At 51.3% G+C, this 25,020-nt stretch overlaps 1 protein-coding gene across 2 annotated transcripts in view; it reads left to right on the top strand.

Moving 5' to 3' along the window:
* The window catches only part of LDLRAD3 (low density lipoprotein receptor class A domain containing 3), a 250,802-nt gene that overhangs the window by 42,578 nt on the left and 183,204 nt on the right, over nucleotides 1–25,020 (top strand). For both annotated transcript variants that reach the window (XM_045290938.1, XM_004708296.2), the window contains exon 2: nucleotides 2,024–2,170. In XM_045290938.1, coding sequence (XP_045146873.1) covers nucleotides 2,083–2,170 — 88 coding nt within the window. In that variant the 5' untranslated portion in view covers nucleotides 2,024–2,082. The remainder of the gene's footprint in view (nucleotides 1–2,023; nucleotides 2,171–25,020) is intronic.

The following is a 25,020-nucleotide window of genomic DNA, read 5'->3' as shown; positions in this document are numbered from 1 at the left end:
TTGAGTTTTGACTTCATCTTAAGGACACCAGGGACCCAGCCCCTTGATGACTTTTTAAAGCAGAGAAGTGTCCCGATCCGTCCGCGCCTTAGAGAGTTGGTTCCTTCTGACCACAGAGAGGGGAATGGATTGGAGAGGGTGAGGACCGGAGTTAGGGAGGCCAGTGGGGAGGCTGTGGTAGCAGCCCTAGGAAGAGTCGGTGAGGACTCGTGGCTGTGACAGTGGGGACAAGTGCACAGGACTTGGGGTCCCAGCAGGATTTGTGGGGTTCTGGTGTGGACCGTTGTGGAGTGTGGGGGCCTCTCGCTTAGCACCTTTTCTGGACTTCCTTGAACCGTGAGCACATACATTTCTGCAGGAGACATGCGTGTGCATCATTGCTTCAGTACAGTGGGGCAGATACTCTGCGAGCCAGGAGTACCCATGGAGCCAGAGCCCGGGGAGGGTATTGCTTGTGTGTGGCTGCGCCCGTGCTGATTGGTTGTTGCTGGTGTGCTCCAGGCATGACGTAGTCTTCGTATCGGAGTAAGGGCTCATTTCTGCAGGGAATGCTCAGGAGAGAATCTAAGTGGGATGAGAAAGGTTGTGTCAGGATTCTGGGGAAAGACTGACCTTTAACCTTGAAGGGCATTCCAGGGGTCAGGAGCAGCACGTGTGGAGGCATGACAGATGCGCTATCAGGGAATGGGGAGACTGAAACCTAGAGGAGCTTCTCTTCGGCAAACGTATCTCAGACCCAGTCTCCTGTCACACATAGCCTTTTAGCTCTTGCCCCCTGGCTCTTGGATCAGTGCCTGGCTCCCTTGAAACTCCGACCCCTGGACCTCGGGGGGATTTGGGGTTGTGGGAGGCCTTGGTGCTTTTCAACACGCTGTTCAGTGGTTTGAACTCTCACCCTAAACCAACTCTCAGCCTTCCTGATGCCACGACCCTTTCATACAGTTCCTCATGTAGTTGTGATCCCAGCAACCATAGCATTATTTTTGTCGCTACTTCAGAACTGTAATGTTGCTACTGTTATGAATCATAATGTGAATATCTGATAGGCAGGATGTATTTTCATTGTTACAAATGGAACATAATTAAAGGATCGTGACTCATCACAAAAACAGTATGTCATTATAGATTGTGAAATATTTATTTCTAATTACAAATAAATAAAATTTTGTCTGGAAGCATGGTGTAGCATGGGTAACAGTCTTAATATAACAACAGTAAACTGCATTGCTATATTTTGCGACAGTATGCGTAAAAAGCCAACGTCGGTGTAAAGGTTGCGATCGCGTCTTTCTCACCACTTCAGCATAGCTGCACGTGGGCAGAGCCGCCTGGGGATGGATAGGAGCAGTGTCTCCCTTCCTAAGACCATCGGAAATATGTGTGACCCCCACGGGGTCGGCCTCCAAAGGGGTCTCGACCCATAAGTTGAGAACCTTTGCCCTAGACCTTGGTTCTAAACTTTCAGTAACTCTTGGCAAGCAGTTGGGTGATCATGGTATCCCGTTGGAGTTTAAAGAGCCGTAGTTCAAGTTTCAGCTTGGCCTTGCCTACCCGTGTGAACCTCAGGCAGGCTGGGTTTGTAGGCCTGTGCTCCTGTTTCCGGAAGTAAAATGATCTCCAGGTAGCCCTGCCAACTGAGCCTTCGCCCAAAGATTCGGCGATGTGGAGGGTCTAGAACCTGGGCCTGGAGGGATCCCACGTCGAATCTAGCCCTTTCTCTTCTCTGTGGGCCTAGTCTTTAGCCACTGCTGAGGGCAGACAACAGGCTATTTGAATTTTAATACAGTTAATAGGGCACCTTTTGGCCCCAGGGCACCAATCCTGCGGCAGGCCCTGCTAGGTGACTTCCTGTGTCATTCCACCTTGTTCCGGCAGCATTCCCAGGGAGATCAGTCCCATCTTGGAGGTGAGGAAATGCAGGCCCAGAGTGGGAAGTCCGTGACGGAGGTCACTTCTGGTAGTGGGGATGAGGTCCTTTCTGCTGTGGCCCTGCTCTCTGACCCCTGTCCCTTCTCTCTGACAGAGAGCCAGCTGCTGCCCGGGAACAACTTCACCAACGAGTGCAACATTCCAGGCAATTTTATGTGCAGCAACGGGCGCTGCATCCCGGGCTCCTGGCAGTGTGACGGGCTGCCCGACTGCTTCGACAAGAGCGACGAGAGCGAGTGCCGTGAGTGACTCCGCCTTCCTCTGGGGCTGGGGGTGAGGGTCCTGCTTGCTGCATCCTAGTGGTTTGGGGCTCTGCCCCCCCACTGGATGCCGCCACTGTCTCAGGAAGGCTGCTGCTGCTGCAGCCATTACTGGTGATAGAGCCGTGGCTTTGGAAGCCCCTGTCCGGCTCCCCTGCCCTGGGGTATGGTTGTGGCCTTCGTGGTACAGCCTTTGCACCAGAGGGAGCTGAGGCTCTCAGCCAGCAGGTAGCAGGTCTGGTATTGGAACTCAAGGCTGCCTGACCCCAACATCCAGGTTTTCTTGACTACTCAGTGAGGTGTCGCATTCTGCCCACCACCTGTCTGCCAGTGTGTGGCCCTGTGGTGGTTGGCATGTTGCTGTGATGCTGGAGGCTCTTGCCACTGGTATTTCAAATGCCAGCAGGGCCACCCACCCGCGGCGGTCAAGTTCCAGTGGAACTTGCAGAGTAGGACAGACTAGGGAGACAAGCCTAGTCAGCTTCTAGGAGTTAGCCAGTGAAAACCAGGTGGACCACAAGAGATCTCTTGTCCCAGGCCATGCTGGGGGAGCCCCTTGGTTGGACAACACTGAAAATCTGCCATGGCCACGGTCAGTCTGACCACAGACGTGGTCAAGAGAACAGCAGCCTTCCGTTCTGTTGGGCGTGGGGCCAACCGGCCACGACGTTGCATGTCCACCGTGGAGCTGGTGTTCCCCCGAACCCAACCTGGGTCTTCACTCCCGACATCAACTCACCTGGGCAGGCTCTAGGGGTCCTGTGAGCCTACGCACCCCTCCTTTGTCTCTATGCACGAGATGTGGGTGGTGATCACACATGAGAAAGCCCCCGGGGTTCACATTGGCAAAGGCTCCTGCTCCGCCCTGCAGAGGTGGGTCCCTCTCTCAAGGCCAGAATTCGCCACCACTGGGTGGGGTCAAGCAAGCCCTCAGGCTGGTGAGCAGGACCCTTGAGAGGTGTGAGACAATGACAACTCTGGGTGTCTGCCTGAGGCCACGCAGCTGTGCTTCTGGCTCTTGGTGCTTTTTCTTGGGCCTCCCTGGCAGGAGGCATGATGTGTTCTGTTTTTGAACCTGCTGTCTGTCTCTCTGGAAGCCAGCAAAGGAAATGGGGGCAGACAGGCTAATGCCTGAACTTGTAACACAGCTCTGGCCTGTGGCTTTTGTGGGTTTGGAGTCCAGCGCCGAGGTAGCACCCCTCACTCCTGATGGCCTTCCTACAGCAATTGCCTCCTCCGGACCTGGCCCCTGATTAGACAACATGTCGGCAGCCTTTTTGCCCACAGAGGGGATCCTACTACCAACCAGGGACATGGTATCCCTGAGGCTTGTCCTCTGTTCTTCAGAGAGGGTTTATGGGGAAAAAAAACTTGGGAAGGGGAGTTAGGTTTTGTTTGGGTGGGGATGTTTCACTGTGTGTTGCGTGTAACTTTTCTGACTAGACCATACTACATAATGCATTTTAATCTTTGTATCAGAATAAACAAGTGGTATGCCTACTTCAGGAGCCTTGGTGGCATAGCGGCTTAAAGGCTGCTAATCGCAAGGTCAGCAGTTCAGAACCACTAGCCACTCTTGGGGAGAAAGATGAGGCTTTCTGCGTTTGTAGGAATTACAGTCACGGAAATCCACAGGGCAGATGGGGTTGCTGTGAGTTGTAATGGACTCAGTGGCAGTGGGTTTGGCCCTGGTGTCGTGTGGTTGCCTGTCGGGCGCTAACTGCTAGGGCAGCAGGTGGAAACCACCAGCTCGCTCTGCAGGAGAAAGAGGAGACTTTCAACTCCTGTAAAAAGCTCCACTTTCGGAAACCCACAGGGGCAGTTCGAGATGAGTGGGAGTGGACTCAGGGGCAGTGAGTGATGAGTGACCTTCCGGGTCCTCTGTCAATCCAGTTCCATGATTTCACAATTCATGTCCAGACGGGCACAGGGTGTCAGAAAGAGGGAAGAACACTGGCAAGTGGGGCCGTGACTTGAACCGTTTGGTTTGGTTTGGAACATTCTTTTCTTGGCTGTCCTCCCATCTTCTTTTTTCACATTCCCTCCTCTTAAGTCCCGAGTGGGATAGAGATTTGATTGACATTTATTTGGTCTTTTGATCAAAACATAATTTAAAAACCATATACACAAACAGGCATTAAAAAACCCCCACTCTTCTCCATTGCCTTCTTTTTCCGTACGTTAAAGTATAAAAACAGAAGAACACTGGAAAGTTTAGACAATGGAGAAGGAAAAAACGTCCCTCTCCTATAGCCAGTTCTACTTTTCTTTAATTTTTTTACACATCTGCTTCTGTTCTCGGAGTTGAGTGTGTAAGCTGAGAAGACTGATTGTCTGTGTGTGCCTCCCAACCTTCCCTCAGGGAGTTAACCAGAATGCTGTAAATTTTAACCCTTCTAGAGGATCAGATGAGAATTCCTTAACCTCCTGGTAGCTCATATCCGCCTCCCACAGAATTGGGAGGTTTTCACTCACCAAGAAAGCACCAGCACGGTGCCTAGGTGCAGCAAGTAGCTTGTCGGTATTAACTGTCACTGGCTGGTTTGCACCAACTGCCTTAGACAGTTGTCGCCATGGGGATGAATGACCGAGCAACCTGCAGTTTTCTACTTACTGTTAGAGGTACTTAGTCATGGTGGTTGTTTTGTGAGGGCTGTCTAGTAATGTTCCATTGACCGGCTCACTCCCTCCTCGCAAGTCAATACTCACAGTGACCCTATGGGGCCAGGGTAGAACTGTCTTTATAGGTTTCCAAAGCTATACATCTTCATGGGAGCAGACCGTCCTCTCCTCCCCTCCCCTCCCCTCCCCTCCCCTCGGTTTCAAACTGCTGACCGTACAGTTAACCAACCAACTCATAACCCACAATGCCACCAGATCCTTTTGTTTCTTTGAGTAGACGCACCCCCTGTGACTTTCCCTGCCTCCTGCTGTTGAGTGTCTAAATCTTCTTTGCCTTGTTACTTTTGATCAAAATGCTTAAGATTAGGTAAGGTGTCCATTTCCAGAAGACAGAAATACGTGATGGTTTGAGCCACCAAGATGGGAGGGCTGGGTGTTAAGAGTGACCACGTGACCATCTTTGAAAGGCGCTCAGGAGGCAGTGGTGTGAGTTCCACCACCCAGTCTTTCGAGGGAGAGAGGCAGGCAGCCCTCTGTGTCTTTGCCGCAAACCCTTCCCCTGATTTTCTTCAACAACTGGAGACTTAAGGAGCGGATAATGAAGGCAGCCAATGTTCTCATCTCAGGGCAGCAAAGCTTTGGCTTTTGGAAAAGAGAATTCTTGTCCTTTCCAGAGGCTGGGGAAGGGCCAGGAGAGGTGGAGTAGGAGGTGGTTTCCACAGCACAGGAAAGAGTTTCAAAGACAGGAAGAATTGTGTAAATCACAAAGAAAATGTAACCTCCGACTTGTGGGTGGGAAGGAGAAAAACAGAGGACTCCCTCAGAGTGTGCCCATTTGATACCTGACCCCTGTTGGGTCTGGCATGGCCACTGGTAGCATGCTGACCTTTGTGCATGTAGGCTTTTCCCCAGTTGTCATAAACACGGGCATATAATTTTATGTTTTGATGCCCCCCGTCATATAACAAGCATATTCACACTCCCCCAGATTTCTCTTTATAATTGTTAATGCCTAGATTAAAGTCTGTTCAATAGATAGAGCACAGCTTGATTACCAACTCTGGGCATCTATGTTCCTAAGCACCTCACTTAGGAAGATTGTTCACTCCTGTGACCAGGAAGGAGCCCGTGGCATAGTGGGTTATGCAGTGAGCTGCTAATGGAAAGTTCAGCAGTTTGTGAACCCACCAGTCACCCAGAGGAGGAAAGATGAGGCTGTTTGGGTCCTGTAAAGACTTAAAATCTTAGAAACCCATGGGAGTGGGGTGGGGAGTTCTAGTCCTACCAGGTCCTTCGGAGTCAGCATCAACCCGATGGCAGTGGGTTTCGGCTGGGTGGGGGTGGGGTGGGGAGTTCTAGTCCTACCAGGTCCTTCGGAGTCAGCATCAACCCGATGGCAGTGGGTTTGGGCTGTGAACATGAGGGCCAGGACATATTTTCCCCACCTGTGAGTGATCTTCTCAGAGTAGGGCCTGGGGTCCTTGATGCCAACTGCCCAGTGGGTTTTTGAAAGGGTTGCCCCAGTTTGCTCTCACTGGTCGCTCCTAAGAATCCTAGCTTTCTTGGAGCCTGGCAGTGTCAGGGAGGATAATGATGCTTTCAGTATCTAGGTAGTGCACTAGTTCGAAATGGGGGTGTGCCCTCATTTTCCATAGGTACTGAGGCTGGATGTATTTCCACGCCTCTGTTTACTGGTTGTGTTTCCTTTATTCTGAAATACCATCGTTAACCCTCTAAGGAGACATTTCCAGCAGGCGTTTTGTTTTCCCGCTTTGTGAAGTTGGAGAATGACCTCCGGAAGGCTTCCAAGGAGGATGTTCCTTCTGAAATAGCTTGAGTGTATTTCTATTCCTGTTTTCTGGAATGCCCTAAATGACCATTTCTCTGAATGTATCAGAGGGGACTGACACAGCGGCTGCAGCAGTGGGCCCAACACAACGGCAGTTGTGAGGATGGTGCAGGAGCAGGCCGTGCGCTCTTCTACCGCATGTGCATTGGGTCCCTCTGAGCTGGAACCAACCAGCTGAGGACATCCGACAACTACAGTGTACGAGGGCCCATCAAGGAGTCCGTAAAACATGGAACTGGAATGTCATGGGGTTTTTCCATGACCTTTTTGAAGTGCGCGCGTGCACGTGCACATGCACCCTGAAGTAGACTTCTATTTCAGGAACCTGAGCATGCTCTAAGAAAGCAGCACCCATGGCCAGAGCAGGGGCTGCATTCCCCGGGCGCTCAGGCTTTACCAGCTTCTCCAGGAACACAAAGGCCTTATGCGGAAGGGACCGTTGTTCTCTCTAATCACCCACAAAGTGAGCCTGCACAGCCCTGCACATCAGAACCCACGAGCAGGGGCCCTGCCTCTCTCTGCTGGTCTCCATCGGCGTTACCCTTTGGAACGAGACGGGACTGGGCATTATCATTGTTGTTAGCTGTTGTTGAATTGGCCCCTGACTCGTGTAGGAGGGAACGAAGCACCGCCATCCATAGAGTTGCCGTGGGCTGACTTTGAAATAGGGCGCCAGGCGTTTCTTCCTTATTAGTCTGGTGTCTGATCAGCATCGCAGCAGCGCGTAGACCTTGTGGTGAAAGATGGGCGGTTGCCTGGAGTGAGCTCATTCAGCCACGTGTAAGGCAAGAATTCTCTCACCACGCCACATTGTACTCACCTTTTTATATCACTGTAACTATGTCCAGATCTGTTCACATGTGTAGATATACACATAAAACATCCATAAGGTTTTTATATAAATGACCTTATAAATGACTTTTAGTCCCATGAGCCACTGAAATGCTTTCCTAGGGGAGAGGGCAATTTAATCACTGTGATTTACTGTCATTAGGTGATAATCCCAATGCTGGAACCCAGCGGCCACCTTGGGACCCAGCACGTTGACGTAACCTTAGCGTCTCATGGGTGTTTGCTGCCTTCTCTCTGAGCCCCCAGCAGATCGGGGGCTCATTGTGTGAGATCTGAGTCTCAGGTGGTTCCTCTCCTCCTCCGGAAAGTTCTGTGGGTGGATGTCTTCATGGACAGGCCCTGTGTGTGTCTGTGTGTGTGTGTATAGGAAGTAGGGTGGGGATAAATTATAGAACCTTGGCAAATGATACACTTGTAATGAAGCCCAGAAAAAAGTAGGTGCGGCAACTAGGGGTTGAAGCTTTCGCTTGGTTGGTTTTACGCTTCCTTTTTGAGCACGCATTCTGACCGCTCTGGGGCGATGGCAGAAACGCATTCAACAGGGTTCTGAGAGCAGGTTTGGAATAACGATCAAAAAGAAATAACAAAAGTGGATAAAATCGAGGACAGAAGTTATTTAGAGCTCATACTTGGCTCCTTTGTACTGTTTTCCTGATCTTCAGCCTCTAGGTGGTGCCACCTGGAATATTTTCTTTTAACCCTGGCCCTTTAGGGCCGGCAGAGCTGAAAATAAAGCTATATTCAAAGTCCCTGTCCTTACTCAGACTTCACGTAGGCCTTCAGCATTTCCCCAGGCACCTGGTGCTTCACATGGGAAACATCTTGGACCAGGACTCTTCCCCAGGAGGACATAGTTGGCTTTTAGACGGGTGAGAAAGGCGAGGGGTGCCGTCTGAGCCCCTTGAGCTTCACAAGGGGAAGGGAAATCAAACTCGATATCCGCTCTGGTCCCTTCCTGTGCGGCAGAGGTCATGAATGCCCCACCCGCCACCAGCACCCCTTCTTTATTAATTCTCGCACCAGCTCCTCCTCCCCTAGCACCTCACTAGGTTCTAGAATCCATTACAGTGGCCACATCGAACTCACAGACAACACTTACAATTATAGTTTTCCTAGGAAAGTTAAAGTTACCATTCAGAATCAGAAATGCTCAGGATACAGTTCTTTGCCGCTTCTCAGTCATGTCTCTCAGCCATGTGGCCCCTTTACCCCCAAACTCAGTGCCGTCAGGTCAGTTCTCACACATGGTGACCTTCTAGGACAGGGTAGCACTGCCTGTGTGGGTTTGGGAAGCTGTAACTCTTCATGGGAGTATAAAGCTGGTGGTCTCCTGCTGTGACTTTGAGGGTAGCAGCCCACCCTGTAACCACTGTAACCCAGGGCTCTCCAGTAATGTTACAGAGAGTTCTTTTAAGACGGCTGATCAGTGCCCCGAAGGTAGTCCTCACCACCTTAAGTAAGCCTCAGCCCAAAGGCAGTCAGCTCTAGCTTCCTGGGTCAGGGAACCTGGCTCCACTGATCACGTGTCTGCCAGCTAGCCTCCCAGGTGAAGGCACTCCGCTGTCCTGCTCTGTCGGCTCACAGCCAGTGTTCTCAGAGACCTTCCTACTGCTGTGACCCTTGCATACAGTTCCCCAACCATAAGATTATTTTTGTTGTTACTTCATCACTGCGATTTTGCTGCTGTTATGAATCGTCATGTAAATATCTGATAGGCAGGATGTATTTTCATTGTTACAAATGGAACATAATTAAAGGATCGTGATTCATCACAAAACAATGTGTCATTATAGATTGTGAAATATTTATTTCTAATGACAAATAATGAAATGTTGTCTTGAAGCATGGTGTAGCATGGGTAACAGTCTTCACGCTGGGTGCTTGTAGGTGCGCATATCTGCTTATGGGTGGACCCGCCTGGAGATAGATAGAGCAGCGGTGTCTCCTAAGCCCATTGGAAATATGCGGTTTCCGATGGGCTTAGGTGACCCCTGTGAAAGGGTCTTTCAACCCCCAAAGGGCTCATGACCCGCAGGTTGAGGACCGCTGCTCTAAGTGAGCCTGTCTCTGGTGCGGTTGCTTCTCTGGTATCATAGCCCTCTCTCTCCTGGATCCAGGAGGTTCAGTGGGCAGGAATCTTGGGGTATAAAAGATGTTTTCCACTGTGGCTCTTCCTTGATGGCTCATTTTAAAGCTGGTAAAATGGCAAAACTGACCAATTCCGGCGTTAGAGTTCCACACATCTTATTTGGATGGCCCAGCCCTACACCAGATTCAGCAGAGGACATGGAACAGAGGATATTGATGCTGATGTCAAATGCATCTGGACTGGAAGCAGAGAAGATCGGAACAATGTTTACTTGTGTTTTATTGACTCTGCCAAGGCATTGAGCCGTGTGGATCTTAACAAACTCTGATAAGCTTGAGAAGAATGGGAGTCCCAGAACACTGCATTGACCTTCATGCGGCACTTCCACGTGGTTCAAGAGGCCACTGTGAGAACAGCAAGGGCAAACTGCCTGGTTTAAAATCAGGAAAGGTGTGCAACGGGGTGTGCCCTCTCATCATCCTTGTTCAGTCTCTATGCTGAGCACATCATCGGCGAAGCTGGATTCTGTGAAGACGAATGTGGCATCAGGACTGGAGGAAGGCTTAGTAGCAACCTGGCTTCCTGAGAGTGAGGAGGACCGGAAGCACTGGCTGAGGAAGATCCAGGATGACAGCTTTCGGTATGGATTACGATTCAATGTGAGGAAGATCAGAGTCCTCACCCCCGGACCAATCGTACCATCATAACAAATGGGGAGAAGATTGAAATTGTGAAGGATTTTGTCTTGCTTAGATCCCCAATCAGTTCTCATGGAAGCAGCTGTGAAGAGATCAAAAGACGGAGTTGCATTAGGTAAATCTGCTGTACAAGACCTCTTTAGAGTATTGAAAAGCAAGGATGTTATTGTGAAGATTAAGGTGTACTGACCCAAGATAACTTTCAATTGCCCCCTGTGCATGTGAAAGTTAGACATTGAATACAATGGATGCATTTGAATTGTGGTGCTGGGGAAGAATACTGAAAGTACCAGGGACTGCTGAAAGACAGACCTATCAGTCTTGGACAAGTACGGCGAGAACGCTCATTAAAAGGTAAGGATGACAAGACTTCATCTTGCACACTTCGGACATGCTGTCAGAAGAGACCAGTCCCTGAGAGGGACATCATATTTGGTCAATGTATGGCCGGATCAATACCAGGCCGGCTTCTAGCAGCAAGTGACCTCGAATCTCCCGACCCGTGCGGAGCTGACCAGAACTGGCTGAAACAACTAGCAGCAAGTGGCCTTGAATCTCTCTCCCCCACACACACCTGTGGAGCTGACCAGAGCTGACTATGTAAAGCAGCTTTCAAGTTTTTTTCTTTCTTTTGCTCATGGCCCGTTTTGTTCACAGCCCGTTTGGCTCAGCGCCCGCTTTGTTCTCAACCGGCCACTCTGCACCTGGCACGCACGAATACACCCGGAACCAGGAAGACACCTTACATTACAGAAACCCAGACATACCTGTATCTCCCAATCCCTGACTACTTTACCTTATATGGACACAAGGCAGCCCAGTCACATGTTCCCCAGCTATATAAACACCACTCCTATAGTCTGGAGTACAACTCCTTCAGCCCGGACGGACACTGTGGACCGTGGGACTTCGGCCAAACTGGGTTTTTCTCCCCAATAAAGCCTGTTTGCTCTAATTTGGCTTATTTGGTCTCTGGTGCCTCTCTACTACCTTGCAGTAAAGTAAGGGGACAGCAAAAGAGAGGAAAGCCCACAGGGATATGGGTTGACACAGTGCCTTCAAGCCTAGGAACGAGTGTGAGAATGGCAGAGAACGGGGCGTTATTTTCTTTCTGTTGTGCATAAGGTTGTTGACATGGGTCTGATCCTAGTTGTTGGTACCCAGAAATCCTACATAGGCGTCTAGTACCTTATTTACGTTATTAGCAAGCTATTCAAACACCTCACATTTGCATAGTCCCACCCAGACATTTGGTAGGAATCACAAAGACTAAAACGACAAGAGCCCCATCATGAGCCTCCCTGCCCCACAGGAGACAATGTCTTTTCTCAGAGAGGAGGATGTGGATAGGGGATGTGTTGTAGCCTGGGAAGGTGACTTGGCAATGAATTGTGGGATGGAGCTAGAATAGAGAAGATCCTGGTAAACTATTACGGAGCTTGGCCGCTAACTGAAAAGTTAGAGGGACAAGCCTACCCAGAGGAAGAAACGCCTGGCGATTTTCTGAAAAATCCGCCAGTGGAAACGCTGTTCCCAATGTCACAGGTCTACTGCTCCACACGTGTACGCCCACGGGCCAGAGTGCTCTGACGTTGAGCAAGATGGGGATGCAGTCCAAGCCTTGAGTTGTGTAGACATCAGAACGGGCACAACACTCTCCACCCCCTTGTCTTGTGTTGGATTGCGCCTTACACAGAGACACATGACCGTGTCAGGAATGACCTCACACCGCCTGCTTCCACTCCTTTGGTAACAAGTTAATAGTAAAGCTCTCGCCTCCCATCCGTTGAGCCATTTGGACGTCAGGGAGCCCTCAGCCCAGTGGGTGCGGGCCCTTTATGAATGGTCTGTGCTTCGGGGTCTTTTTGGAAGAGGCATGCTCCCACTGTTTTGCTCCGGACAAATGGCCTGGTGATGTGGATGAGGGGCTTGCTCTGACAAGCCATGGTGAACTGCTGCATCCCACAGGCCTGGAGGGGTCGAGCCTCAGAAAGCCACCCGAGAGAAGATGCCGTGGCTTGGGGGTCCATGCCATGAATGGCGCTTCAGAACAAAGAGGCGCTGCCTCACAAGCCCTCGTCCTCCCGGAGCACTACGAGACCGTGTGGACCGCTTGCTTCTTTTCCAGCTTCCTCGTGCTGTTGGTTTTCGTAGTTGTTTTTAAACTTATTTTGAAATTTCTGACATGCCCCCACTTCATGTATTTTCTTTTTCTCACATGCGAGACAGTAAATCCTGCTGTTAGGATGGGGCAGGGGGAGTGGCATTTGGGGAAGTGTTACCAACGAGGTTGTGACGTGGGCGGGCGAGGAGAAGCAACATCAACAGCAACTCAAGGCTGGCTCCTATGAAGCAGAGATCAGACATGACCTCCTCTCTCCAATCTGATTACCAATTCCGACCCCAGCCGCCCCTCCCACGGCAGTCTCCACTGCTCTGCTGGGTTTGATAACTCAGTGCAGTGGCCACGTGTTAGCCACGATGATGGTGCGTGAGGGAAGTATAACAGGTTATGTACAACTCAGGATCAGGAAGTACTCAGGGTACAGCTTTGCCATCAGTACCACCTCTCCTCAGCTGGGAGCACAGTCAGGCTTCTCTCTAGCCCGCGGCCTGGCCTCTGTCCTGCTTGGGTGAATGTGACAAAGTTCTTTAGCTCCACTGACTAGTGCCCATAGACATCCAGCCCAAAGGCTCCCAATTCTCTCCCGATGGGCCAGCACACCCGTGTAACCACCTTGCTCTGTGGACCAGGAGCCCTGCTGTGAGTGCAGTCTTGTGTTAGTCTCCTGGCCCTGCTGCAGCCAGGCCTCTGCTGTTGCTTTTCACAGCCTTGCACCCCGTCCTGTGTTACAGTCCTCTCTCTACCGGTTTCCTAGATCAAAGAGCATCGTAGCTCTGGTACCTTGGATCCACAGGCCATGCGCCCTTCCTGCCTCTTCTTGGTAGTGACATCCTCCTTTCTGTCACTCGGATGGCTCACTTCAGGCCTAGCAAGATGGCAAAACTTCGTTAGGTTTCCATATAGCTTATCTGTATGGTCCCACCCCCACAGGATTCCATGCACCTTATTTGCATTGCTAGCCAACTGTCCAGTCCTGTTGGTGGGCCCTGAGCCCCTTATGTACATAGTGCACCTCAATCATTTGGTGAGCCTTACATGATCATGATCATGGCTAGAAAGGTCATATCAACACCGTCTGTTGCACTGAGATGGGGGACTGGGAATCAGACAGTGCGGAGCTCTGTCCCCAGCCACCTTTGATGGTCTCTGAGACTGTGAACACCATCTAACCCCTGTATCTCTTTGTTCCTCCATACAATGGGGCAATAACAGCCCCTGCTCCAGAGATGAAGACTCACATACTCATTTAGCGGTATGCCTAGGCCACCAGTGGGCTGTCCTTAAACAATAAGCACTGCGTCCTGGTGCAGACAAGGCTAGGATGGGCTCTGCTGACTGTAGGGCATTGTTGTCAACATGAAGTGAAGCTTGGAGGCGGGCACCTGGTCAAGGTTGCAGTACGTGCTGACTGATGAAACTCCCTTAAGCCCAAGGCCACCATAGCCTTCCTAGACAATACTGCCCAGCCCACTCATCCTCCCCACTGCCCTAGACCACTCTCCCCTCACCCACACGCTCTCTCAGCCCTCAGGTTGAGAGCTCCAGTTAGAGAAGCCCCATTCTTTCCTGGGTTAATATCTTCTGTGACCCGGGAGGCCTGCACACAGTCACTTATGAAATTTCCTTAGCTCAGGGCTCCAGAGAGCTAGCCAGATGCCCACGCTGGTGCAGGAGGGAAAGAAACAAATATTTGAGCGTCGGAGATGTGCCGGGCGGGTCTGGTCTCAGGGGAGGACATGAAGCAATGCCTTTCCTTTGCTGAGCTGAGAACCTCCACTTGCAAGGACCTGTAGGGGACCCCAACTGCCCAGAGCCCTGAGCATGGAACACTTAAATGGATTTTGGTGATGGTGCTTGGCTTCATCCTTGGAATTTTCTCCTCTCGATTTGCCTAGGCCCCTCCCCCTTCACGACACTGGCCTCGCACCAGCCCGGCTCCCGGGTCCCCACCTTTTGCACCCAGAGCTTGCAGGCGTCACAGCCTTCGTGCATCTCCTCTGGTCCCAGGAGCCCCATGGTGTCCCGTGGCCCCTGGCAGGTCCCCGGATGACTTCTGAGGAGGGAGGCCCTTAGAAATGCAGAGTGGCGGGAAGCTCTCGGATAACGTACACATTGAGAACGTGCAGTAGCCAGAGACCAGCGGCCAGCTCAGGATGGGGCGATTCAAAGTCAGCATCCCAGTGTTCCAGGCCCTGCCGGATCCCTGTGGTGTCCAGATTGGGCACCCCCTGGTCACTTGCCTCCGAGCTCTAGAGAGCATCGCGTCCAAAGCCATGGCTCTGGCAATGGTTGTGAGCGGTCATCAAGTTGGCCCCTGAACTCATGGCCAGTGAATCAACCGCTGCCGGGCACTGCCCCCTCCCCAGGAGCTGTTGCAGACGGGACCATTTTGATTGATCCCTAAGGCTTTCATTGGCTGGCGAATCAGAAGGAGATGGCCAGGCATGTGTCCTGTCTGTCTTCATCTGATAGCCCCCGTGAAACCTGTTCTGCATCAGGCCGTCACACCAGCCTCCCTGACAGAGAACTCTCAGCTGAACACCCCACTGCCTGCACTGTGGAACCTTCAGGTGATTTGAAAGAGAAAATAAACCATTTTTAGAAATAACTAAATGAAGTCGGCTGCATGTAGCCCTCCTTTTGTCACCGGGAGTCTCGAGTGCTGCGTCCATGGTGAATTGAGGGATTGTGTCTCAGCGTGGAAACCGTCATTGCCCCAACCCACCTTGGGGATGGAGAAGGTGCCTTGGGCCAAGCGTGCTGCCTTCTTGCCCCGCCCAGAAGCTAGAGCAGTCAGATGGGTGGTCCCGGCCAAATGGGGCCACGGTCAGATTTTGTTTGACCTGTGCAATGACGATGAAAAAGCGAATCGCTTGCCAGTGTTTACAAGTGGGCCGTTTGCTCCGACGATCCCGGATGGACGGGTTTTCTTTACAGATTTCATCCCAATACTTATGCCCTTACAGAGAACCCAGTTTCACGTTTTCTGTCCAGCATGTCACTGTCCTGCTCATTCTCGGATGTGATTCTAAGTCACACATTGTGGTCACATTTCCTGGGCTCCTGCCATTGAGCTACCTCTTCCGCTCAACTGTATAAGAAAGCATGTTGTGGGACAATGAATCCTGGCCTCTGAGCCCTAGTCTTTGCAATGCCCACCAAATGATGTGGGTGGTTCCATGGGATTAGGGTATATGAACCTCTAACATGCAGATTGGTCAGCTTCACCGTCTCTCTGAGTATAAAATGAGCGATCTCAGAAGCAGGAAGCTGGGGGTCCTCATGGCCATTAGGAAAGAAGAGCCAGAAGCAGAGCCCATAGGATGGAACCTGAGATTCCTGGGCTCTAAACCATCAGAACTGTAACACCAGAGATGTGGCAGAGAGGCCAGGCAGCAGAACCAGGATGAGTCAGGAGTGGGTGTCCTGGCCAGTGGAGTGCATAAAACTGGGTGCCGTCATGTAGGGAACTCCCTTTCAGAGCGGAGTACCCTTTGATTATTTCTCTGCAGTGTTCAGGAGCTTTGTAACACTTTCCAGAGCAAGGTAAAGGCCACGGGGCCCTAAGGTTGAGGAGCCAAGGACCAGAGAGAGGCATAGTTTTGGGTTGAGATGAGGCACAGCAGATTGAAGAACTGTACCTTTAACATTTCTTATCCTGCAATGTAGCCGATTAGCTTTCCTATCGGACCCCCTCATCGTGAACATGGTCTGGGTGTTCTTGATGGCTGTTGCGATGGGTTATCTAACCCAGCCGAGAATGTGGGAGTGCGTTGAGAGGGATGGGTGGTTGGTGTCAGGATTGCAAAGGAGGAAAGAGGGTGAACTTCCACTTCAAAGGAAGTGGCCAGGAGCTGATGATGACTCTCCACTTCCGATGTGAAGTTAAAGGAGGTCGGATTCGGTTCCCGTGCCCTTTTACACAGGCCATTCTGGTGCAATTGGCAGAGTTCTTCCTGTCGGAGAGAGTGGCGTGTCTTGTGCTCGACAGAAGCTGGGATCCAATAAAATACAGCACCTTTCTGTGATTCATGGCACATGAGGGCCCAACCTTAGACGTCATACTTTTCCAAACAGATGCATGCAACCATGCATTTGAGTTTTCTGCAGGAACTGTGCTTTGGAGGCAGGGTGCAGGTGGGCGGGCCTGGCTCAGTGCCACACTCCCTGGTGTGAGTGCACGCGGCATCGTTCACGCGTGAGCCCTGGGAGCTGGGGGGTCCAGGTGACTTTGCCTCTGTTTCCTCATAAAACCCGTGGGATTTTTGTGAGGATTAGCTGAGCTGAAATCTTTAAAACCTGACAAAGGGTAGCTTGAAATGTATTAAGACCCAATAGACATGAGCTGTGCTTTTTACTAGCCGCAGTGGAGTCATTCGCCTTCTTGGGAGCCTTAGTTTCTTGGTCTGTAAAATGGGACAGGGTGTGAACAGGACGCTGTGAGAGACCCAGAGATGAAGGTGATGGTGTCTGGCACGTAGCAGGCACTCAATGCTGGTCCTGCCTTGCCTCTGTCTGAGAGATGCCACATGTCCCAAAAGCTTGGCTCTCTGGTGTCGCCAGGTCATTTTGATCCAGGCTCTGGCAGTCATAACAACATGGGTAGAAACCTCTTTCTAAGCGCTTGTCTACGCTAATGAGATTTTGTGTGTGTTCAGGTCAGCAGAAGACACTTTAAAATTGCCATCTCCACTCTCCCAAACCATTCTCAGCAGTCAGGACCAAGGAACCCTGGTACCCGTGTTGTCAGGGGTGTAGAATAGGGCAAGCACTGGAGGGGCATCCATGCCCACTGCAGAGCCCCTGGGCACCTGTAGACCCCTCTCCAGTCCCCAAGAAAGTGAGAAGCGTCTAGCTGTCTGCCGGGCTTCCTGGTGCCCTGGCCCGTGGAACGGGGCTAGGAAAGAGGAGAGGTGAATAATCTCTGTTGAGATAGGGCTTCCTGGAGCCTAGAGGCTCTGGCTGGTGCATATGGTTCATGAGCTCAATTGTTAGACTGTAAGATTGGGAGTTCGAGTCCACCTCGAGGCTTGTCGAAGCAAGATCAGGTTGATCTCTGAAACACCAGCCACTGTAAGTGTGGAGCGTAGTTCTGCGGGGTCACCGTGCGGTGGAATACACTCAGCAGCAACTGGTTTGGTTGCCTGGAGTCCGGTACCAGGCGCAGGGTGGGGAGGAACTTGTCCGACTTAGTTCTGGAGAAGAGGGACTCTTTCCTTCTGGAAGCCACCCAGCCTCCGTGGTTCTCTGGGGGTCTCAGAAGTCTCACAGTTGTTTGTTTCATTTGAGCACACCCTATTTCCTTGATGGCACTGCCTGTTGCTGGGGGAGATTGGGACTGCCTCCCAGAGCCCGCAGTCCTTGCCAGTGAGCACCCCCGGGCCCTCCCAGGCGACAGCAGTCACTGTCTGGGTCTTGCCTCCACGTTCTTGGAAACGATCCATTTAAATGCCAATACTGTCACCAGCCGAGACGTTAGTGGAGCAAAGTCATCCTAAACTCATCTCTTAAATCAACTCTTTTGCACAAATATCAGCTTCACTCCATCTCGCCAGCTCCCCTCACCACTTCCGGAGAGAGCTGTGATTATCAGAGCTGCATGCTGCTTTTTCCCAGCTGCAAGGGGAGAATCTTAATGAACCAGCCTTCAGCGGGGGTGGGGAGTGGAGGAGCTGTGTTCTGCGTTTCTGGAATGAGTGTGGCCGGGTCGCTGGGCCCCTGTCATTCAGGCACGCTCTTGTTGCCAGGAGTTGGCTGCAATTGCAAGATGTAGTCAGTGGTAACAGGCTCGGTAATTGCTAATAAAATTTAAATGGCTGCAAAATCACAGAACATCAAAAAAAATTATTTTTTTTTTTTCCTGGCACAGCCAGACCGAGCTTCCTGATCCAGGCGGGGCTGTGAGTGTGCAGTCTCTTTCCTCTGGATTTTTCACATGCAAACGTGCACTTTCGCCGGCGACACTATGCACTTGCAATGGCCTAATGATTGGGAAGGGGGTGGGGTGGAGGGAACCCACCCAGGAAGATGAGAAAATAATAATTGGAAAGAGAAGATGTGGTGCATTCATATCACCTAGACACGTGTGGCCAGGGAGATGATTTTGCGGTGACTCTGTGGGGATGAGGGTGCTGATGTTGTGGGGTGGGGGAAGATGCGGGAGCGAATCCCAGAGGGCGAAGGGTGGCAGCACACTCCTCAAAAATGCACTGCAGCAGCTGGGTGGTGCAGCGTTTACGCTGGGCTACTGGCAACCTGCTGGCAGGTTGGTGGGGAAGCCCGCTGAGCAGCGCTTTGGGCAAAGAGACCTGGGATTTTGTCTGGCTCCGCTCCACCATCAGTGCTCATGGAAGCAACTGTCAAGAGATCAAAAGATGTAGGTAAGTCTGTTGCCCAAGACTCTCGTTAGAGTATTGAAAAGCCAGGAGGTTACTTTGAGGACGAAGTTCTGCTTGACCCAAGCCGCGGTACTTCCCATTGTGGGAGTTGGACCCGGAATGAAGACGGAAGAGGATGGGTGCGTTTGAAAGGTGGTGCTGGAGAAGCAGGCTGGAAGTGCCGTGGACTGCTGAGAGGATGGGCAGGTCTGTCTTGGAAGAAGTAAGGCCAGCGTGCTCCTTAGAAGCAAGGATGGCGAGATTTCATGTGACTTACTGTGGACGTGTTGGCAGGAGAGACCAGTCCCTGGAGAAGGCCGTCATGTGTGGTCAAATAGAGGGGCGGTGAAGGAGCGATGGACTGGCACCATGGCTGCAACAGTGGGCTCGGACAGTTGTGAGGTTGGCGCAGGACCGGGCAGTCTTATTCTGTTGGTCCCGGGGTTGCTCTGGGTTGGGACAGACTCAATGGTGCTGAACACCAACAATCTGCTTGGGGATAGCCAAGGAGAGCCGAGGGGGCACAGCTCTGCTGCTGGACACAGGCTGTCGCCAGGGGTTGGAGTGAACGCGGGGCAGGGAGTTTGGCTGGGGGGCGTTTCTGGTCTCTGACGCGGTGATAGTGTGCCCCGTGCTGACACTCGGGAGCCTTCGTGCTGGGTTTTTGCTGTTGTTGTTTGTCCCCTTTTGTGTTTTGCATGCTTTTCCTTACAGGTAAATCTGTAAAGACAGTAACTAGACTAGTAATTACCTAGGGGAAGGAATGGCAGGGGAGGTTTGGAGGGAACTGGGAGCTAACAATGAGTGCGAGAAGAAAATGCTCTGAAATTGATTACGGTCGTAATTGTGCACCTCCTTTTAATGTAATTGAACAATTACACTGCTTGATATGTTGGGGGTTAAAAAAAGATTAAGGGGCCTGGGTGACTGACTGGTTATGCATCTAACTCAGCGGTTCTCAATCTTCAGGTCGTGACCCCTTTGGGGTTCAAACAATCCTTTCACGGGTCGCCCAATTCATAACAGTAGCAAAATGACAGATATGAAATAGCAACTAAAATAATTTTATTTTTAGTGGTCACCACAACATGAGGAACTGTATAAAAGGGTCGCAGCATTAAGAAGGTTGAGAACCACTGGTTTAACTATTACATGCTGAGCTGTTCGGACCCCTCAGCCAAGCGGAGTGAGAAAAATGAGGCTGTCTGCATCCGTAAAGCCTCTGGAACCCTACGGAGCAGGACTGCCCTGTCCTCAGGGCAGCTATGAGTTGGAATCCACCCGATGGCTGGTGAACTTGAGCTTTTGTTAAGAAGACTGTAAGAGTCATTTGGACAGTGTCAGGAATGCCTGAGGCCCAGATGGCAGCAGTGGTTGGAGGAGAGAGTCCCTGGCATGAAGGGAGGGAGGTGTTGAGGCTCCCCATGGCTGCGCCAGAAGTCCTGTCACCATCACCACCGCTCTGCAGCGGCACCCACCCATCCCTGATGTATACTCGGCATGTCACGCAATTCAAGATGGCAACGGGATGGCCTTTCTCCCCCACTGCACTCTCACGAGGCCTGAAAAAATCCCGGGTGTTATTGTTACAGCCACATGCACCGAGATACAGCCAAATTTCCACCCCAGCAGACATAACAGGGGTCAAGACAGTCTATAGGAACTGTACATTTCAGTTCTGTCCAGCACCGGGGACTGGTGCACACAAATGACGTCTTTCCAAAAGAGTCAAACAATGGCAGGTTTGCAAGAGTTACAGGCAACAGAGACAACTGCTACCACACGCACAAGCCTGCAATAGTAGTGGTCTACCAGTAGGCGCTGGGATAGACACCCAGGCTGAAGAGGTGTGAGGGAGAGGGGAGTACTCCCTCGGAGATATACAACTTTGGCAGAGGATGTTTGTGTATGTGTATTTTTCTCTGGTGCAAATATATCCATGAATATGGTGGTGCATCTCAAGAGAAAGTTATGAAAATCTTTGGGACATAACCATACACCTCGAGGGAGCCAGTCACATGATCTGGGCTCAGGACCGTGGTCTCCAGGTCCTCTGGCCTGCCAGTTCACAGAGACAGTCCTCCTTGTCCTACCTTGGTGGCGGAGGTCTTAAAAGTGTCCGAGCAGCCAGCCACGTTAGGTGGAACTATTGGTTTCTCCTCGGCCAGAGGAAAGAATAGTGAAATTTGAAAGACATCTGAAAGCAATTAGTTCAGTGGCTTAAAGGACCGTGCAAACATCAGTTTCCATGGCCCTGAATCCAGAAAGACCAGATGGTGTCTGGCCACCACGCCCAGCTGCTCTGAGAAGGATCTCATTTGAAGGTTCTGGCGAGAGTGGGGGGAAAAAGGTCGAACAAAACTCAAGACCAGAGAAGAGACTGGGCTTACTGGCTCCTGTCAGACTGGTGGGATTGACAGGTCTATTGACCCTAGTCATTATTCTGGTGGGGAACTGAACTCACCCCCATGTTACAACAATCAACCATTTCAGATCAAAGTGGGGAGCCCTGGTGGTGTCGTGGTGACCGGTTGGGATGCTAACTGCAAGGTCAGCAGTTCGAAATCACCACCCATTCCACAAGAGAAAGTTGCTATGAGTTAGAATCAATACAATGTTTTTGAGTTTGGTTGTTTTCTAAGATCAAAGGGCAGCAAATTCAGAAGGTTAAGGGGGGAATAAAGAATGACAACAGAAAGCACAAGGAAGAAGGGGGCGAGTGAGAGAACTTCGAAGAGATTGTAGGGGGTGAGCTGAAACAAATAGTATTAATTGTTGAATGAAAAATGGGTGATTGGGTCTATAAACCTTCACTGAATACACAAGGGCAGTTTTAAAATAAGTAAACAAAAATCTATCAGGAAAAAACAAAAACCACAAAGGTTTCAAGAGACCCAATTTCAACTAAGAATGAACTGAAGCTTTCTGGGGCTGTGAAAAACAAAACCCTGGGACATAGCTCTTCAGCCTGGGTGTCTATCCCAGCGTCTACTGGTAGACCACTACTATTGTAGGATTGTGCGTGTGGTAGCAGTTGCCTCTGTTGCCTGTAACTCTTGAAAACCTCCCAGTGTCTCGACTCCTTTGTGTCTCGTGAGTGGAAATTTGACTGTCTCTCCATGCATTTGGCTGTAACGATAACACCTGGGAGCTTTTCAGGCCTCATGCAAGTATGGTCGAGGAGAGAGACATGCTGGGAGTATACATCAGGATGGGTGGGTATAGCCGGGGGAGTGGTGGTGATGGTGACAGGACTTCCGGTGCAGCCATGGGGCGCCTCAACTTTCGCAGGAAGATTGGGGAGAAAGCGGGCGGAAAAAGCATTTCAGGGTGTCCACCCAGCGGGATACACGGTTCCCTGGGGGTGTGGCTCTGAATTGAACTGTGCCCCTGTGAAAGATAGGTTGAACTCCTAATCCCTCGAACCTGTGGATGGCGCCTTCAGTGGACATAGGGTCTTGGCAGATGTAATTAGTTCATGAAGATGAGGTCAGACTGGAGTAGAGCGGGCTCTCCTCCAGTATGACCAGTGTCCTTTTAAGAAGAGGAGGTTTGGGCACAGGATGTGTCTATAAGCCAAGGAGCGCTAAGGATTGCTGGGAACCACCAGAAGCTAGAGAGAGAGACCAGGAACGAGCGCCGGGGTCAGCAAGCTGCGGCTCTTTCAGTGCGTGCATGCAACTCAGAAGTAAAATGGACCAAACTTTTGAAGGCTAGTACTCAATGATGATGGTTTCATTCGTGAGAATATATTTAGGGACCCTGAATAATTTTTCAATTGTCATGAGGTGCAAGGTGGGCTCTTCCATCTCAAAAGTTTGCCAACCTCTGATCTAGAACTTAGGTTTCCAAAATCACTTGACTTACCACCCCCTTTCCAGAAAAAAATTACTCAATGGCCCCCAACAATTGAAACTTTGTGGTCCAGTCTGTAATCCCGGGTGACATGCAGGTTCCTGCATTTGCAGCCCCCTGGATCATGCCAGCACTTCCCAGGGGGCAGTATGGATGGCCCACTTTGGGACACCCAGCAGTAGAGCCTTTGCCTGGCAACTCGGCCCTGCCCACACCTTGGTTCCTGACTTCTGACCTCCGGAACTCAGAGAGAATAAAGCCCTGTTATTTGAAGCCACCTGGTCTGTGCGCTTTGTTTCAGCAGCCCTCTTGGAAACAAACTCAACCGCTTTGAGCATTTTGGGGACGCTGTGACTGGGTCTCACCTGTAGCTGTGTGCTTGGTCCTGGGCCCGCATGGCTCTTCCTTGTCTCTGTACCGGTGCCTGCTCGGTGCCTTTTTCTCGTGTGCTCTCTGCGCACCTGCCCCTCTGTCCTCAAGCCGTGCGCTCACCCGGAGGCCCAGGCCCAAATCGCTAGGTGGAGGCTCTGCCAGGAAGCGAGCCGCTGTTGGGTGGCTCGGAGCAGATGGTCGCCATGGGGAGCAGACACAGCTCTGCCACTTGTGTGCTGATACTAAGTGGCAAACCAGAGCTTCCTCGGAGCCTGGCTGGAAGTGGGAAAGGAGAGAGGCAGCCCCACTGCCTGGCTGTCCGTGAGATGTGCACCGTGCTGCAGCAGCTCCAGTGCTGGGCACGGCATCCACCTGCCCACCAGCCCAACACTCTGGGCGCCCCGGGAAGCTCTGCTGAGATGGAAATGGAGGTGAAGGGGGGCCTGCTCTCTCTGTCTCCCCTTTATTGGTTTCTCAGCAGGTGGAGGCTTCGATTCTAATTGTGCGTCAAGGAAGAGCCTGTGCAGCTGTCCTGACTTTGTGTTTTTTGTTGTTTTTTAACTCTTTGTTGTGAATTGGGGGAAAGTTACAGAGCAGCTCATCAGTTTCACACTCAACATTCTGTTTCAACTCATCCACTGCAATCTTTTCCTTCCATCCCACTTCCTCCCGGTTTCTGGTTTCCATTCCTCCTTCTTCACTTTGTCCTTGGGGACATGCTGCCATCTGCATCTTAAATGGAGGATTGTTCGAACGCCATCCACTTGTTAGAATGGGTGAGTTCAGTTCCACACCTGAAGCATGAGTGGGAGTCTTGGGGGGGGTGGGGTCCCACAGTCTGTATCAGACCAGTAAGCTTGACCTCTTTATCCACGGTTTCCCTAGCGGTGCTGTTTGGTTAAAGTGGGGCAGCATCATGAGGTCAGTGATTCAAACCCGTGAGCAGCAGCTTGAGAGAAAAGACGAGGCCTCAGAAGGCCTATAGAGGCCAGCAGCTCGTCAGATGGACTTGCAGGTGGGAGGCTGGGCTGGGTTTGGGCGGGGCTGACTTTAGGGATGGGCGGTGGAGCAGCAGTTCCGACAGGCTTTACCCCTGCATTAGGCTGGGTCAATCGAGGTACAGAAACCAGGATGGGGTTAGATGTCCAAGAGATGAATTGGGGTGGGAGGAGGCAGGGTGAGCCTTCAGACAGGGATGTAGGTGTGGTGTTTTTGGAAGGCGAGAGGGAAGGAAGGAGGATTCATCTGAAATGCGTGGTTGCTGTTGGAAACTTACCATGGAGACATGGTATGGATGAAGGAGTAATTTGGTGCTGTCTTGAAGGCTCAGCTTGAAGCTGCTAACCAGAATGTTGCCTGCGCCCCCCACCCTTCCTGCCAAAAAAAGAAAAGAAAAGGGAGAAAAAGCAACTAAGCTTGCTTTGTGTGTTCTCTTGAATGGCAACAGAATGGAGCTCACCACTGGGGTCCCTGGGCTTTTCAGTATTGCCTGAAGTGTGCTTTGGCGGGCCACCTGCACCAGACTCCACTAATAATATAGACAGGAGTGCTGTTGACCAGCTGTTGAGGCAGAACCTCAGGGCAGGCAGTGAGCTGCACCTCATGGGCAGCCCACGTGAGTCTCGTGCCCACCACCTTTGGAGACCCACTTGACCTATGATTAGACTAAGTGTCTCATCGAAAGAAGAAGTAACTAAGCACCTCTTGGGTCATTGGCTTTGTTAGATTTCCTGGGTGGGAAATACCCTGGTCCTTGGCTTCACCCGAGAAAGAATTCACACGAAGCCTGGTTTGTGATCCAAGTGGGTTTTTATGAAGGATAGAAGGAGTTTCAGGCGTTGCAGTAAACTGAACACAAGCCAGAGAGAGAGAGAGAGAGAGAGAGAGAGACCGAGGCACAGCTGTGCAGGACCGAGGCCAGGCCATGCTGAACTGTGCAGGAGCCTCTATAGAGCACACGCAAGAGAGCTTCTGGCTTTTCAGTCCCCCGCC

This window comes from Echinops telfairi, unplaced genomic scaffold (genome assembly GCF_000313985.2).
Source record: "Echinops telfairi isolate 266 unplaced genomic scaffold, ASM31398v2 ScPeMD7_60;HRSCAF=208, whole genome shotgun sequence".
Taxonomy (NCBI): Eukaryota; Metazoa; Chordata; class Mammalia; order Afrosoricida; family Tenrecidae; genus Echinops; species Echinops telfairi.
The sequence above is the reverse complement of the archived record's forward strand: the minus strand, read 5'-3'. Positions and strand labels throughout refer to the sequence as shown.